This window comes from Engraulis encrasicolus, chromosome 21 (assembly GCF_034702125.1).
Source record: "Engraulis encrasicolus isolate BLACKSEA-1 chromosome 21, IST_EnEncr_1.0, whole genome shotgun sequence".
Classification (NCBI taxonomy): domain Eukaryota; kingdom Metazoa; phylum Chordata; class Actinopteri; order Clupeiformes; family Engraulidae; genus Engraulis; species Engraulis encrasicolus.
In genome coordinates this window covers 47255643-47273142 of record NC_085877.1, presented here as the reverse complement: position 1 = coordinate 47273142, position 17500 = coordinate 47255643, and the positions used below count along the sequence as shown (strand labels likewise).

The window sequence follows — 17500 nt, the reverse complement described above, 5'->3', positions numbered from 1 at the left end:
TCATTTCACCTCTAAACTACTCCATAATCTCATGACCGAATTCATTTCACCAGCAGGCAGTAATAGCATCACCAGCCTCTTCATTCTAGAATTAGAATCCCACCAAGGTTCCATAATCAAGGCTCTAAATTCTTTCTCGGAATTATTACTATACTTCCAGAAGCGAGGTTTTTTTTTATTCCGCCTGGAGTGTTATTATTCGGTAATATCATAACTAATAGTTTTCATTCTGGTTGGGTATTGGACTGTAACATCATCAATATCACCCGAGCCTTTCGCATTAAATATTTAAAACTCTGGGTGATTGTAATTGTGAGTCGCAAGCAGGAGAGGAGACTAGTAGTGTAGTCATGGGTGGCTCCCGGGCAGTCATGGGTGAGCGGTTAGGGCGTCAGACTTGCATCCCAGAGGTTGCCGGTTCGACTCCCGACCCGCCAGGTTGGTGGGGGGAGTAATCAACCAGTGCTCTCCCCCATCCTCCTCCATGACTGAGGTACCCTGAGCATGGTACCGTCCCACCGCACTGCTCCCCATGGGGCGCCACTGAGGGCTGTCCCCTTGCACGGGTGAGGCATAAATGCAATTTCGTTGTGTACAGTGTGCAGTGTTCACTTGTGTGCTGTGGAGTGCTGTGTCACAATGACAATGGGAGTTGGAGTTTCCCAATGGGCTTTCACTTTTTTTTTCACTAGTGTAGTGTAGTAACTAGTAACCCAGGTTAAAGTGATATTGTATAATTCATTTTACATCTCCCTTGCAGTTAAATGATTGAGTTGTACCTTTCTCCTGTATTTGTAGGCGAACTAGAGATGATTTCAGCAGACTATGAGAATTTCTGAAGTATCAACATTGCTTTAAGGCCCCTTCATACCTAACATGGCTTTACTTTCACACCTCCCCTTCAGTTAGCTTTTCTCCTGTTCCCGTTTTACCTTTCTCTTGTACTTTAAGGTTTTATTGAATAATTATTCCAGATATGACACATACAGTATACATGGGTGTGAGATCATTATAATATTCTCCTATGGAGATAGAGTCGGTCCACTATAGTGTAAATGCATGGTGTACCGGTCAGTATGGTCTGTCTACGTGAAGAAGTGCAGTAAATCATTCTCAGATATGACACATACAGCTTGCATGGGTGTGAGATCATTATAATATTTAGATAGAGTATACTGTAAATGCTGTACCGGTATGGTGTGTCTACGTGCAGAAGTGCAGCTAAATCGTCATCGCCTCAGATATGACACATACAGTACATGGGTGTGAGATCATTATAATACCTATTCTCCTATGGAGATGGAGTGGGTCCACTATAGTGATACGTACCGGTATGGTCTGTCTACGTGCAGGAGTACAGCTAAATCATATTTGCCCCTCTACTCTCTATCATCAAATATTAATATTCTGGTTAATTGCTTCTGACACGGACGCCTGCAAGGGGAAAATCATTATTAAACGCTAAGTCGGCAAGAGATCAGAAGTCCCTACACAGTAAATTCTGCAGTGCTCATTTAACACTTAGAGACTTAAATGAACTCTGTAAGTGTTGAATTAACACCACAACATTTACTGTGTAGTAACCCACCAGACACTGTGGCAAGTAGACTGCAAGGGTAGAAATCATGATTACACGCCCCCACTGTAACACTAAGGCTGTTAGTCTCGACTCTGGAACAGGAGATCAGTAGACGGACTACTGTTTGGTATTACTGTAAATCTAGGTCTCTAGGTCCAGGGTCCTGCCATAGACACAGCTGAAGTCTTTGGGAGGTTATGTCCACCGGACTATTACTGCATGACATAGAGCTCCTTCTCCTCTCCTCTTCTGAAAACAGTATTACCAGAGATGCTTTAAGTATATAGAGATATGCCAACATAATAGGTTTCTATGGGCACCTAACATGACCAGGTTCCGGTCTGCCTAAAGGGGCGTGTCATAATGCTCCTAGCATTGAATAGAACAGTCCTCAGGTCTGCCTAGGTCTGCCTAAAGGGGGATTCCCCCCCCCCAATAATAGAACCCGGAAACAATGGGCCAATGGAACCTCTCTCTCTAATAGAACCCGGAAACAATGGGCCAATGGAACCTCTCTCTCTCTACTCTCTCTGGTATTACATGCCCCTGGAACACTGGATCTGTTAGTCACTACTCTGGAACAGGAGATCAGACTACTGTTTGGTATTAAATCTAGGGGTGCATCCCAATATGTGACCTTGCCTCCTCCACTTGCCTCCTCCACTTGCTTCCCGTCATGATGACATCACTGACAACAGCATTATATTTCAATATCTTGCAAAAGCTCAATTGTAGAGTCTTTTTCTCATTTGCTATTGGGATGGTGAATGAAAAACAGTCCCTCAAAAGTTGTTGTGGCGAGGCTGACAGCTGGGAAACTTTATTGTTTTCTCCACGGAGGAGGGGCCAGGAGGCGGGACGAGGAGACAAGCACAAGTGGAGGAGGCAAGGACACATATTGGGATGCACCCTAGGTCTCTACGTCCAGGGTCCTGCCATAGACACAGCTGAAGTCTTTGGGAGTTTATGGCCACCGGACATAACCATAGTACTACATGAAACTAGGCTGCATGGCAGTACTGTATGGCTTGGAAAGAGTCTAGTGCCATAGAGCTCACAGGCACAGTCTCTCCTCCTCCTCCTCTTCCTCCTCTCCTCTTCCTCCTCCTCCTCTTCCTCCTCCTCTCCCTCTCCTCCTCTTCCTACTGCACTTCCTCTTGTTCTTCCTCCTCCTCTTCTCTTCCTCTCCTCCTCTTCCTCCTCCTCTTCCTCCCCTCATCTTCCTCCTCCTCTTCTCTTCCTCTCCTCCTCTTCCTCGTCCATCTCTTCTCTTCTCCCTCTCCTCCTCCACCTCTTCTTCATCCTCCTCCTTATCCTCTTCTTCTTCTTCTTCTTCCTTATCCTCTTCTTCTTCATCCTCCTCCTCTTCTCTTCCCCCTCTCCTCCTCCTCTTCCCTCTCCTCTTCTGCAACCATCCTCCTCTTCTTTATCTTCCCTTTCCTCCTCCTCCTCCTCCTCCTCCTCCTCCTCCTCCTCCTCCTCCTCTATACTTTCTCCTCCTTTCCTCTTCCTCCTCTCCCTCCTACTCTTCCTCCTGTCTTCCCCTCCTCCTCATCTTCCTCTTCCCCCTCTCCTCTTTCTCCTCCTCATCGTCTTCCTCCCCCTCCTCTTCCTCCTCATCATTTTCCTCTTCCTCCTCCCCTTTTCTTTCTCCTCCTCCTCTCATCTTTCTCCTCCTCTCCTCTTCCTCCTCATCTTCCTCTTCCTCCGTTTCCTCCATCACCCTCCCCTCCCCCTCCTCTTCCTCTCCTCTTCCTTTTCCTCTCCTCTTCCTCTTCATCCTCCCCCTCCTCTTCCTCCTCCTCTATGTGTGTGTGTGTGTGTGTGTGTGTGTGTGTGTGTGTGTGTGTGTGTGTGTGTGTGTGTGTGTGTGTGTGTGTGTGTGTGTGTGTGTGCTATTACAGCTGCCTTTGTGCTCTAATTAATGTATTCATAGACAACACTTAGAGCCCTCTCACTCAAAACGAGCTGCAGAAGAGAATTGAGTGTGTTCATCCGTGGTGTGTGTACCTCTGTGGTGTGTGTGTGTGTGTGTGTGTGTGTGTGTGTGTGTGTGTGTGTGTGTGTGTGTGTGTGTGTGTGTGTGTGTGTGTGTGTGTGTGTGTGTGTGTGTGTGTGTGGACTGATTATAAAATGGCAAGAGGGCTCCATTATGGCGTCTGAATAGCAACGGTTGCTACGAGACCATTTTAGTAATCTTTAGTGAATTTGAGTGAAGTTCAGGATATTCTCTTCTTCTTCTCTCTCTCTCTCTCTCTCTCTCTCTCTCTCTCTCTCTCTCTCTCTCTCTCTCTCTCTATCTCTCAAGTGCCATGACACAAGAATGGGACAGACAAGAGAGTAACCGTTTACATGTCTTTTATTTTCTATTTAACCACAGTTTCAAACCCCAGACAGACAGAGGGAGAGAGAGCAGAGTCGACTCAGCCAACCTACAGTCAAGACAAGTCAAGTCAGCTTTTATTGTCACTGTCTTCATATGCACAGGTCATAAAATGACATTGAAATTACGTTTTCTCTCTACACCATGAAAGGACATAGACATACACGGGACTGACATTTACAGACTGACATCAAAGTGCAAGACAGGACAGGTAACAGTGATGGTCCAATAGGAATAAAGTGATGAAATAATGAATAATGAGCATTTAATAGCCTACAGCTATAGCGCAGGCCCTGGCTAGCTCTCTCAGGTAGACCGACAGATAGACAAGCAGAGAGACTGAGGCTGTATTTCAAAGCCAAGGATCCTGGCCTTGTTAGGACGTGAAACGCCCAGTGATTGGATGCTCTTTGGTGAACTCTGCGGAGTATCCAATCACTGGGCGTTTGACGTACTAGCAAGGTCAGGAGCCACAGAGTAAATTAGTTTGATCAGGGGGTGTTCACTCACGGAACTAGCTACTAGCCACAACTGGCTAACCCTAATCCTACCTAAGTGCAAAATGAATGGGTGTCAATGGTGTTTTCTACCATTATAATTTTTGTGATTTTTTATAATTTTTTGTCCTGAAATATTAATATTAAGTTCGAAGCTAGAAATAATAAGACCCCATTTGAGTAGCGTTTCGATTATTTTGCGCCACTAGATTATTATATACTGGGTCACAAAGCTCAATTTTTATGGGGCCAAACCCATAAACATTAGCGGGATGCTAGCAAGTACAGGTTGAAATCTTCTAACCTGCTGTAAAACTACACACCTGAACGATTTGTCAATACAGCCTATTGTTAAACAACAGTGATAGTGCTTACCAGGAATGTTTTGTTGATAATATTTGTGACTGGAAATCGCAGTAGCAATGTATTTAGCATATGGGTTCCCCTTTCCATTCCATACATTTTCCCACATGAAGGACTGACCTACGCTCGCCAACTAGTGGACACTCCATAGTTACTGCAGTATGCATGCAAAGCTAACTGGCTACAATGGGAACCAATCAGACTGAACCTTCTCCCTATTAGAGATTCTCTGGTTTGCTGGAGATTTTTAAAGGCTGGCACCATCAGCCCAGGAGTCATCCAATCAGAGCCATGAACATAAGAGAAGGCAGAGCCACCTAATGTCTCGGTGGAACCCTGCAATGATCACTGCAGGGCCGTGACATACGCACAGGCATGCACGCAAACACACACACACACACACACACACACACACACACCACACACACTACACACACACACGGACACTCTAATCAGTAGCATTCTCCATCTCCATCTCCATCCCATAATGTTCCCTGGCTGTGTAATGACTGCTGGTTGCCTAGGCAACCGTCACAACAATACGATTCCCGAGGCAGATGAGACCCGGCAGTTAGCTCACTCAGCTAAATGATACGTTTGAGCGCTTAGCAACTGCCAATAGCAATGATCAACGCAATTAGCCCCCACCCTCCACATCAAACTATTAGCCTAGCGATCACATGTGTTGTGCAGCCGTTTTTGTAATGGTTAGAGTGCTGGACATGAAGAAGTTAGAGAATGCGCGCACATCAGTGGCACAGGTGCTGGACAAAACAAAGTAACTGAAATAAATGATAGAAGTCCGCAACACTGTTAATGCTCCCAGTGATTTATTTGCACATAAATCACTGGGAGCATTAACAGTGCTGTGGACTTCTATCATTTGTTTTAGATTGCTGGACTTCACAGATCACAGGGTTGCAGGTTCAACTTTTACCTCCCTCCATACCTGAAGTTGTCGCAAGGCACCTATCCTCACTCCGCTCCATGGACTGTAACCAATACCCTGTAATATCTGTAAGTCACTTTAGATCAGTGATTCTCACATTTTTACAGGCCGAGGACCACTTTGTCCCCCAAAAAATGTTCAGGGACCACCTGTCAACTGAATTGACAGTTGACGGGTGCTAATTCGACACTGTTAATTTTGATACGCATACCTTACTTTTTATTCACATCTACAAGCCTTATTGCAGTGAAAATATGACTTATAATGAGTTGTAATAATTTTACAAATATATCCTTTTAGCTTGTCTTGGAAAAGTAGAAATCCCCCTGTGGACCACCTGAGCTCTGTCGCGGACCACCAATGGTCCCTGGACCACACTGTGAGAATCACTGGTTTAGATGATCCGAATGTCATGTAATAGCATGCATCTAGATCGCCATTCTTGAATGTTTTGGGATGAAGTCCATCAACCCTTTGCTTGTAATAGGAGTTAGGAGTTAGCAACTACCATTAGCCATCATCAACACAATTAACCCCCATGCTCTACATCAGCGGTTCTTAACCTTTTTTTCTTAACGCACCCCCTTACCTGTGCCCAAGACAAGCCGCGCACCCCCAACCCAAACTTCTACACGTGTATACGCACTAAAAAATGATTTAAGTGATTAATTACAATGATTCTTGCTTGAGACATTAATCAATACCATAGCCCCTTAATGCACGCCGTACCTCCAGTGGCACGCTGTAATAGTCATTGAAAGTTAACTACTATAGTACTACAATACTATGACATAACACAGGCCCTTTAGTAAAGCACTACGACTTGGTCATTGCTATTCTGGTAACAGCAAGTTTATAAAGGCGTGTCTAAAGGGGTTAATGACTTGACATGGGGACCAAAACCGGTTTAAATTTGGGTTTGACTTGGCCCAATGATAATGTTTGCCAACAGAATTTGGGTCACAACCTCAACACAAACACAATAATTCCGAGCACCCCCTGAAATCTCTGGCGCACCCCCAGGGGGTGCCCGCACCCCAGGTTAAGAACCACTGCTCTACATCAGCGGTTCTCACCCTTTTTTGAACAAACGCCCCCTTGGCCTCATCACAAGTCTCCCGACGCCCTCTTGCCCTCATCATAAGCCTCCCAACGCCCCACCTAGTACTAAAAACAAAATGGACTAATGCCCCTCAATGGCAGCTAAGCACAGCCCCCTTAGAGCTCCCCAAGGCTATGCCGCCCCCATTGAGTAACACTACTCTACATCAAACTATCAGCTGTTCATCAAGTGAAGAGAAAATCCGAAGTGCTCAGGGAATTGTTCAGAAAAAATCTTGAAGGTGCTCTTTGGTGTTGGGGAAAAAACAATATCTTGTCAAAAAAGGGAGTCCAAGGCACTCTTCTTGTGGAAAAATATTAAAAAGCCTTTATTGAAACATGGCTAAAAGTTTTAAAACATGGGAGCAGAGACCCACGCGTTTCGGCGCAAGCCTTCTTCAGCTGTTCATGTTGTTGAGTTAGCAACTGCCAAGTAACCCCCACCCTACACATCAAACTATTAGCCAGGGCTTTGAACCAATATTTTTTCCCAAACGTTCCGTTCCGAACAGAACCGGAATTATAACGTTTCCGGTTATGAGTTCCACCAATAAATTGACGTTTAGAACCGGTTAGAACAAAAAAATATTGTTCCCGGAACGGTTAATTTCGTTCCTGTCAGCTGATTACTCTCCATAGGCCTAACTGACGTTAATTAACCAAGAAAGACGGAAGTGCAAATGAGTCAGCCTACTTCCAAACTGTTTATTGAAGCGGATGAAAAGAATATCCTCCAGAATGTTGTCATTCAGGGACGACCTAAGCGGAGAAGCAGAGAATAAACCTCAATGATGAAAATGCACGCTCTACACTGACTTGGGTCACGGGGAGCGCTATGATGGACAGAGTTTGTGTATATTTGAAGCGGCCATGGATGCCCAATAACGTAAAACATTCTCGGTGCACTTTACACACGCTTCTCTGCAATATCTTACAATGATGCAATGGAAACTGCCCTTTTTGGGGCTCTTATTTAAGATGTGGAGTGGAGACTTTGTAATCCACAGCTCTCTCCATTCAGTCAGAGAATGTCTGATGTCACACAAGACGTGAACCTCAGCCGTCATGGAAACGTGCGCAGGAAAATAATGAATAATAATTACTTTTTTTTCTTAGTTTGAGGAACGGTATTAACCGGAATTAACCGGTAACCATTATTTTAAAATAAATGTTCCCGTTCCAGAACATAAAAAATAATAACGTTTCCGGTTTCGTTTCTGTTCCCATTAAAATACAAAACGTTCCCGGTTTTCGTTTTCGTTCCTTGAACCGGTTCGAAGCCCTGCTATTAGCTTTACATGATGTGGCTATGATCAACACATTTCTTTGCCCTCCTCCACATGATCAGCTAATTAGCCTAGCGATCTCATGTGTCGAGCAATGGACAGAGTGGCCATCTCTGATTGTTTATTTGTATTGTGCCTAGCTGGTGAAGTGATAATATGTCTAGGAAAAAAGTTCAATTAGCTTCACGTGATATCATTAGCGTACATGTTAAGAGTTAGCAGCTATGGCTATGGCCATCACAGTTAGCTCCCATCCTACACATGAAACGCTTGTATCAGCGATCAACTAATAGCCCTAGCTGTCACATTCATCTGGACAGTCTGATTATGTAGGGCTTATTTTATTTTACTCTTTTTTGCCTATTCATATTGCAAAAATTGTGTTAATGCGTAACTTTTTGCCTATTCATATTGCGATAATTGTGTTAATAATGCGTAACTTTTTGCCTATTCATATTGCGATAATTGTGTTAACCCCTTAAAACAGGGCATTATAAATTAGCTGTTACCAGAATGGCAATGACCAAGTCGTAATGTATTACTAGAGGCCCTGTGCACTGTCATAGTAGTGTAGTGCTATAGTAGTTAACTTTCAATGTCTATTACAGCGTGCCACAGGAGGTACGGCGCGCATTAAGGGGCTACTGCGTAACTTTTTGCCTATTCGTATAGTGCTTAGCTGTTACATTTCTATAGGGTCCAATCAGTCTGTAGCCTCTCAGTGCAGATGGGCCTGCCGGTGGGCCAGCTCATTCAGTGCTGAAAAGACTCATCTAGTCCAGTGCTTCTCAACTGTAACAGTCTTGGGACCCACCATTTTCTACTCTCATTCGGTCGCGACCCAATTTTTTTAGCGTTCAAGTCAATTCAATGCAATTCTCAAAATGTAACCAAGACTCGAATGACTGGTTGCACGCTATCTCGCATAAACATTCAGATTGTATCTATGACGACAGATGACACAGAGTTCACTAGCCTATCAAAATAAAAGTTGTAAATTGTTGCAGGAAAAGTTGGATTTTTTTTTTTTTTCAAGAATTACTTTTTTTTTTACACCAAGGCTCCGCGACCCACCCATGACCCCTCCGCGACCCACATTTGGATCGCGACCCACCAGTTGAGAAACACTGATCTACTGTATGTGTTTCCATATTCTTATAATGCAGTGGTTCTCAAACTTTTTCCATCATTCCCCCCTTCAGAGGGTCTGAATGCTCCTGAGCCCCCCCTCGCGCAGACTGATTTTGCGATCGCTGCGCCGAATCAAAGGAAAGGTGACTAGTGAGATTATACAAAGAGGGACTGCAGTCGAATGCAGATGTATATTCATTTCCTATGCTATTCAAATTCATGACAATTAATAATATAATGTTGGTGAGGACTTTAAACTGATTGACGTGACAGAAATCATTTAAAAAAACCTCAAAATCAGATGTCACACGCCCCCCTTGAGATGCCTCCGCGCCCCCCCAGGGGGGCTTACGCCCCACTTTGAGAAACACTGTTATAATGTGTGTGTTTGTGTCCAACAGAATGTCCAGGACAGTGAAGAGGGAGAAGACTCAAGTGTCTATGAAATGATGAGCACCGCTGGTGAGTCAAACTGTGTGTGTGTGTGTGTGTGTGTGTGTGTGTGTGTGCGTGCGCGTGTGCGCATGTGAATGTGTGTGTGTGCGTGTGCATGTGCGTGTGTGTGCGTGCGTGCGTGTGTGCGTGTGTGTGTGTGTGTGTGTGTGTGTGTGTGTGTGTATGAGTGCATGTGTGTGTGTGTGTGTGTGTGTGTATGAGTGTGTGTGTGTGTATCCGCATGCATCTGAGTGTGTGTTTAAGTATGTATGCAATGATGAGCATTGCTGGTGAATCAAAGTGTATGTGAGTGTGTGTGTGTGTGTGTGTGTGTGTGTGTGTGTGTGTGTGTGTGTGTGTGTGTGTGTGTGTGTGTGTGTGTGTGTGTGTGTGTGTGTGTGTGTGTGTGTGTGTGTAGTCAAGTGTTTATGTGAAGTGTTGATGAAATGAGGTGAGTCAAATTGTGCGCAGTAGCTAGCTGCGCCACACGAATAGACCAAGCGCAACGCTTCATTACAAGCAGAAGGCAAAGCATTCCAACATTCCCATTGGCTGTGGTCACTGACCTCTACACAGTCATTGGCTGTCGCGGCTGGTCGCCGAACCGCGTCATAGAATATAGCCAGGATTTCAACTTCAAACTGTCGCTCTCGGCGTGCGAATCGCCTCTAGTCTCCAGAATCGCTTTTGTCGCACGATTCAATACAAAGTCAATTACTTCCGTTGCTCGTCTCGCTCTTGTTGCGCTTGGTCCATTTGTGCGGTAACTGTGCGAACACACCAAAACAGACAAAAGCTACAAAGAGTCACTGGACTGTTTTTATAGCAACGAGCACAAGCTAAGAGTTTATTTTTTTCAGATTTCAGGAGTCCTTATTTTTTAAGTTCATTGTAGGATGAGCTTTGCTAGATTACTGGGCGAATACAGCGGCGAATAGTGACAAGATAAAGCGACAGAGAATCACTGGACTGTGCATTAAACACAGATACAGCCAGTGGTGTACTCTACTTTTTTGTGGTGGGTATACTGTATATTTGAGGATTTTTTTGAAGCGGGTATACTGTGCTATTTGTGCTATTCTAAATAATGGATCAATCGTGAAAAATTATATATGTTTTAGATTCTCCATAGAGTTTTTTTTTTTTTTCTCCCGTTGTCTATGTCTCAGTTTTCTTATTTTTTGGTTCTATACACATGTATGAACATTATGGACATGAATATTTGTTTTGTGTTCTCTTTGGTTTTCTCCTCCTGTATTATGAAGAACTTTTTTAGCCATGGTATTAACTTTTATTTATTTTTTTGGTAAGAGATGGGGTGTGTGTGGTGGGGAAGAGCTGCAGTGTGTGTGAATATTTGTAATGTGTGTGTTATATATGTTTTTTGAGGACCCTCTCGAAAACGAACATTTTATCTCAAGAGGCTATCCTCCAATAAAATTTGAAATTAAAGAAATTTGAATCAATTTTAAGTGGGTATACTGAAATCCCTGAGATTTGGGTATACTGCGTATACCTGCGTATCACGTAGACTACACCACTGGATACAGCTTATGTCTGTTAAAAGGAAATGCAAGCATCATAGCTCATTTGCATAGTATTTGCTCAAGTCCAACTACTCTACAAACTGTTTCTCAAGTTGTAAAAGGGAAGTCACTTGCGCTCTAACCTTCTTGGTGCATCCAGTCCAGGACGGTATACAATGTAGAGTAAACTGGTCCACTTCGGAAAGACTAGGCCAGGGATTTTATTGTGGTGCAAACTTAATGACTGACGTTTCCACGCCGTCTGCGTTTTTCTTCAGAGTCAAAGTCAAAGTCTTTGATTCTGAAGAAGACCCACACGGCGTCGAAACGTCAGTCATTATGTTTGCACCACAATAAAATAACTAAAAAGTATCTGAGTGCTCCAGTCATCCCTGGCCTAGTCTTTCCGAAGTGGACCAGTTTACTCTACACTGTTTCTCAAATTGTTTAAATCATCCCTAGTTGCCTGAATTGCTTTTGTTTCTTCTGTCGCCAGCTACTAAATGCAAAGTCAATTACTTCCGTCGCTGGAATCGCGTCTATTCTTGTCTTTACATCCTACATAACACACTAATGTTGAGTGTCCTTTTTTTCCGAGGTTAATTAAGGTGGAAAAGACGTGTGTGTGTGTGTGTGTGTGTGTGTGTGTGTGTGTGTGTGTGTGTGTGTGTGTGTGTGTGTGTGTGTGTGTGTGTGTGTGTGTGTGTGTGTGTGTGTGTGTGTGTGTGTGTGTGTGTGAGTGCGCGTGCGTGCGTGCGTGTGTGTGTGCAGAGAGGAGAAGAGAAGTTACAGTGTGTGTGTGTGTGTGTGTGTGTGTGTGTGTGTGTGTGTGTGTGTGTGTGTGTGTGTGTGTGTGTGTGTGTGTGTGTGTGTGCGTGTGTGTGCGGAGAGGAGAAGAGAAGTTACAGTGTGTGTGTGTGTGTGTGTGTGTGTGTGTGTGTGTGTGTGTGTGTGTGCAGAGAGGAGAAGAGAAGTTACAGTGTGTGTGTGTGTGTGTGTGTGTGTGTGTGTGTGTGTGTGTGTGTGTGTGTGTGTGTGTGTGTGTGTGTGTGTGTGTGTGTGTGTGTGTGTGTGTGTGTGTGTGTGTGTGTGTGTGTGTGTGTGTGTGTGTACAGTGTGTTCTGGAGATTAATTGTCGTCCACTGTTGGCCACTATGACCAGCAGTACGTATGTGTCCAAGGTCACTAATGTAACCATGGCAACTCACATTAATTGGCTAAGAAGACGAGGAGGAGTGTATTCATAAACTTTTAGTCATTAGTTGCATGTTTCAGACAAGTTGAAGTTTTTCTTTTTTTCTTGGCCTGACATGTTTCTATTCATGTATATTCTGACTGAAGAAAACTTAAAGGGACACTGTGTGAGATTTTTAGTTGTTTATTTCCAGAATCCATGCTACCCATTCACTAATGTTACCTTTTTCATGAATACTTACCACCACCATCAAATTCTAAGTATTCATTATGACTGAAAAAATTGCACTTTTCATACATGAAAAGGGGGATCTTCTCCATGGTCCGCCATTTTGAATTTCCAAAAATAGCCATTTTTAGCTGCAAAAACGACTCTACTTGGACCATATTGGAAAATGTTTGTTTATTACTTAGTAAACTTTCATGTAAAGATCATATTTGGCAATAGGCAGCCCAGTTTCAATGAGCAGCATAGTTGCAGTACCTTTTTTGAGCATTTCCTGCACAGTGTCCCTTTAAAGGGGTATGCCACTATTTTGGGACTTAATACAGTTTAAATCGTTGGCCAGGGTTTATAAAGGTGGTGGAGTGTCTTATTTTTGATGTAAGCCGTTGTCTTGCTTTAAGACAAGTTAAAAGAGGGAGCATGTCGCTAAGCTAGTGAAAGTCAATGGATCCGTGTAGCATGCTATAATGCTACACGGATCCATTAACTTTCACTAGCTTAGCGACATGTCAGGTAAAGGAAAAAATCCTGAGGCCCTGCAGCAAAAAAACGTGAGGCCCCCCATGAATAATAATGGGCCCTGCCTTGGCCTGACGGTAGGGCACTGGGCTACTACGCTGTCGACCCGGGTTCGATTACGGCCCGGGTCATGTGCCAAAATTTCCCCGTCTCTCCTTGCTCATTTCCTGTCCCTCTGTAACGGTCCTGTCACAATAAAGGAATAAAAAGCCCAAAAGTATCTTTTAAAAAAATAAAAATAAATAATAATCAATGGTGTTTGATTGCAGGAAAACGGAAATACCATAATGGAACAATGAGGCTCCTTATTGGATGAGCCCCTGGGCAATTGCCCAATCTTGCTCAATGCTAAAAATGCTCATGTCTGAAACAAGACATGACTAATGACTTATCAAGAAAACAAAATGAATTTAATACAAATATTCAGAGATCTTTTCAATTGTTGACATTGAAGCACTACAAAATAAATGGCAAAGCACAGACATTTCTTATACACTGAGATGTCTTCATATTTATTTGGACATTGTTAGGTCGGGTCAGATCGTACTGACCTGCACTTTACCTCTGCTATGTACTGTAGTAATAGAAGGGAACAGTAAAGAACATAATCTACCTTGTACAGGATCAAGCACTGTACTGGCTGCACATCCAACTCTGTCAACAACTTTGTTTTTCTCTGCGAGTCTGCAAATGAAAACATATCGTGATAACCCTTTTCCACAGAGGCTATGGTATAATCGTTCTGTCCTCAATACTGAGCCCGTTTACATTACCACAATTATCGGGTTATTGGAATAAACAGTTTATTGGTGTAAACTGTTTATTGTTGTTTACATGCAGTCTGTTGGTTGCATGTGTTCTCAAGTGTGCAACAGTAACCATGAGTTATAACTGTACTGTCCTCAACATTGTAATATGTTACCGGCAGCTCTCGGTAATGCCATAGCAATGTTGTTATGATGCAGATGACTCTTTCCAGCAAAGTGCCAACTGGCCCACAGGCATGGTTGCCAGATGAGGCTGATGATTTCCAGCCCAAAAAATGCTCAAAACCCGCCTAGAAGCACAAAATCCCGCCCAATTCTTTTGATCTTTATGGCGAATATTGGGTGGGTTTTTCTGCTAAATGCCATTTTTACCCACACACTGCCACCCTAAGCAGCCCAATTGGGCGGGAAACAGCCCAATCTGGCAACACTGCCCACAGGTAGCCCCAGCTGCAGGGTTGGTTCTAGAACAAAATTACTAAGGGGGGGGGGCGGGGGGGGGGGGGGGGGGGGGGGGGGGGGGGGGGGGGGGGGGGGCATTATTTTTTTCAGGGTGGCATATACAGTACATTGGCAAAAGAGATACATTTTTAATGTTATGGAAAATATATAAAGATGTATATTATGTCGTGATCATTGGCTGTTCAGCACAGGGGCCACAACAGGGGCCAAGAGAGAAACATACAGGAGCCCTGGCACACCCTGAGTGCGTTGCAATATGCGACCTTGCCTCCTCCACTTGCGCTTGTCTCCTCGTCCCACCTCCTGGCCCCTCCTCCGTGGAGAAAACGATAGTTTCTCAGCTGTCAGCCTAGTCACAACAACTTTTGAGGGACTGTTTTTCATTCACCATCCCGATTGCAAATGTGGAAAAGACTCTACAATTCACCTTTCGCAAAAGCCACGCCCCCTAGTTATTGTTGCTACGTCCGTCAAAAACTTAGAACCAGGCACACGTTTTGGCTGCGTTTCATAGGAAATGTGTGTAGCCTACACTTCTTGTATCCTACACACGCTGATTACTAGAAGCCATATTCAACTGAAATACAACAACTTGATGATGGCGATGTGATGTCTGTAACCAGGACATTTGATAGTGCTTGGTGTAAACTGGGACATTGCTGTCCGCCAAGACCTTTGACGGGCTTTGGGCACTGACACTGCGCAGCTCTTGGGCAGTCACACTGGGCGTTTCTCTTCTGTTCACTTTAATGGTTTTAGTTGACAGTTAATATCTCCATAACAAGGTTGGAACAAGCGCAGCCCCATTTCAGTGTTACTTTTTTTTGCTGTCACACTCGACGCATATACACAGGCACAAACTGGGAAGGAGAGAGGGGTGGGGCTGCTCCGTGGGCTGTGCATTTGGCGCATATTAAACAACGCAACTAGTAGTTTCCCAATAAAATTTGAATCATAATGCCGTGGATCCAATACTATAATATCATATAATATTGTCCTTAAGTCTGAGTGATGCATTGATTATTTGTTTAGGGTACGTTTTCTGCCAGCTAAATGCAAGGGGGAAGGGGGCTATATTAGCAAACAAGACGATTGCACAGTTAGCCTGCTAATTTTAAATATGATCACCTGGAGCTAATAGCCTTCACATGGCTTAATCCATCCCTGTTATCAGTCCGCTTGAGGTTTTTGCTTCGGGAAAGTGAAAAAATGAGGTCCTAATTAATCTTCAGATGGTGTCGGACCCTGACGGTGCCATAGGCACACGTTGTATGTCTCCCTGAAATCGTAGGTTTTTGACGGACCTCGACAAGTTCTACACTCCTTAGTTACCGTTGCTGAGCTCGGATTGGTTGGCGGCCGTTTGTGGGAGGGGTTTTGCGAAAGGCTAATTGAGCTTTTGCAAGATATTGAAATATGATGCTGTTGTCAGTGATGTCATCATGACATATTACTTCCTGGTACGAGGAGAGAAGCAAGTGGATTGCAACGCACACCCTGGCCCCTGTCTACAACCGCCCTTGTTCAGCTGGCCTAAGAGGCTACGTTCATGTGTCTTTCTCTAATCCCATTGGCTATTACAGGTGCCCCTCATGTGTCTTTCTCTAATCCCATTGGCTATTACAGGTGCCCCTCATGTGTCTTTCTCTAATCTCATTGGCTATTACAGGTGCCCCTCTGCCCAAGCCCCTCCTCGGCGACCCCCAGGTAGAGGGGGCGGGACTAAACCAGGAAGAGGATGAGGAAGAGGAGGACCCATATGCTCCACTGGGGGTCAACGATGAAGAGTATGACACCATCCTCAGGCAAGTCACAATAATTCAAATCCCTCCTTCCATGATGATACAAATTCGATATCGATTTCTTAAGGCAGTTCTATTACTTTCGATACTTAAAGGACCACTTCAGTCAATTTCAATATGCTGTTGTATTGCTCACAATCAAATTTAACATATGCCTACTCCAAATGTTTTCCCAAAAGGTACCGCTGTTTGCTAGTTGTCTGCTGATGTTGCATAACCTTTTGGATGTCTTTGGGAATAAATACAAATGTTTTTTATGAAAATGTATACAAACAGCTGCCCCCATTACAATGACCAGGATCTCGGAAAAGGCTGAAGAAAAAAAAAAACCTCAGGTACTGACAAGTCCAGGGTAGTGTGAGCATTACAACTACATGTTGAAATTGACTGAAGTTATCCTTTAAGAATGACAGTTGTGTAGGGGCTGCCGTGGCCTGCGGCATAGAGAGTTGATCTTTGAATCTGGAAGTTGCAGGTTCAAATCCCACCCTTACCTCTCCCTACACCTCTATCCATTGTCGAAGAGCCCTTGAGCAAGGCACATAACCCCTCACTGCTGCAGGGACTGTAATCAATACCCTGTAGGCCTCCTTAAAATATAACTGTGAGCTGTATGCTTGTCAAAATAATGTAATATAATAATGTGCTATGAAATTACGACAATAACTTTTAAGACAAGTTAAAAGAGGGAGTATGTCGCTAAGCTAGTGAAAGTCAATGCATCCATGTAGCATTGCTACATGCTACACGGATCCATTGACTTTCACTAGCTTAGCTACATGCTCCCTCTTTTAACTTGTCTTAAAGCAAGACAACGCTTCACATGAAAAATAAGACACTTTACCACCTTTATAAACCCCAGCCAACGATTTTAACTGTATTAAGCCGGAGACACTGACGAAGGCAACAGCCGAAACGTTTGTCTACACTTCTGCTGCTATGTAAATAAAAAAATAAAAAAGAAGATAAGAAGAACCCGAGTGCGATCCACTTTTTCACCTTCAAACTGTATTTAGCCCCAAAATAGTGGCATACCCCTTTAATCAGAGAGCCACATGGATGTTGATGTGTGACATGCTCTAAAATTAGCTGATGGCGTAGTGGAGGTGTGACCTCCTTGTCAATAATGACAGGTTGGTCACACCTTCCTTCTGTTAGAGTTGTCCTGTTAGGACGGAAGTACACCTCCACAACAACATCAGCTATTTTTAAATCATGTCAGGTAAAAGACAAAGCTTGTACATGTCTTAAGTGTAAGAAAAAGTACAAGAAAAAAAAAG

The 17500-nt window shown here is 43.8% G+C and overlaps 1 protein-coding gene across 1 annotated transcript in view; it reads left to right on the top strand.

Annotated features, from left to right (window-relative positions):
* LOC134437449 (B-cell scaffold protein with ankyrin repeats-like) overlaps positions 1-17500 on the top strand; it is a gene marked incomplete at its 5' end in the record, with an annotated part of 142721 nt that overhangs the window by 79257 nt on the left and 45964 nt on the right. The window contains 2 exons of the mRNA XM_063186940.1: positions 9691-9751; positions 16088-16223. Of these exons, the coding sequence (XP_063043010.1) occupies positions 9691-9751; positions 16088-16223 (197 nt within the window). The remainder of the gene's footprint in view (positions 1-9690; positions 9752-16087; positions 16224-17500) is intronic.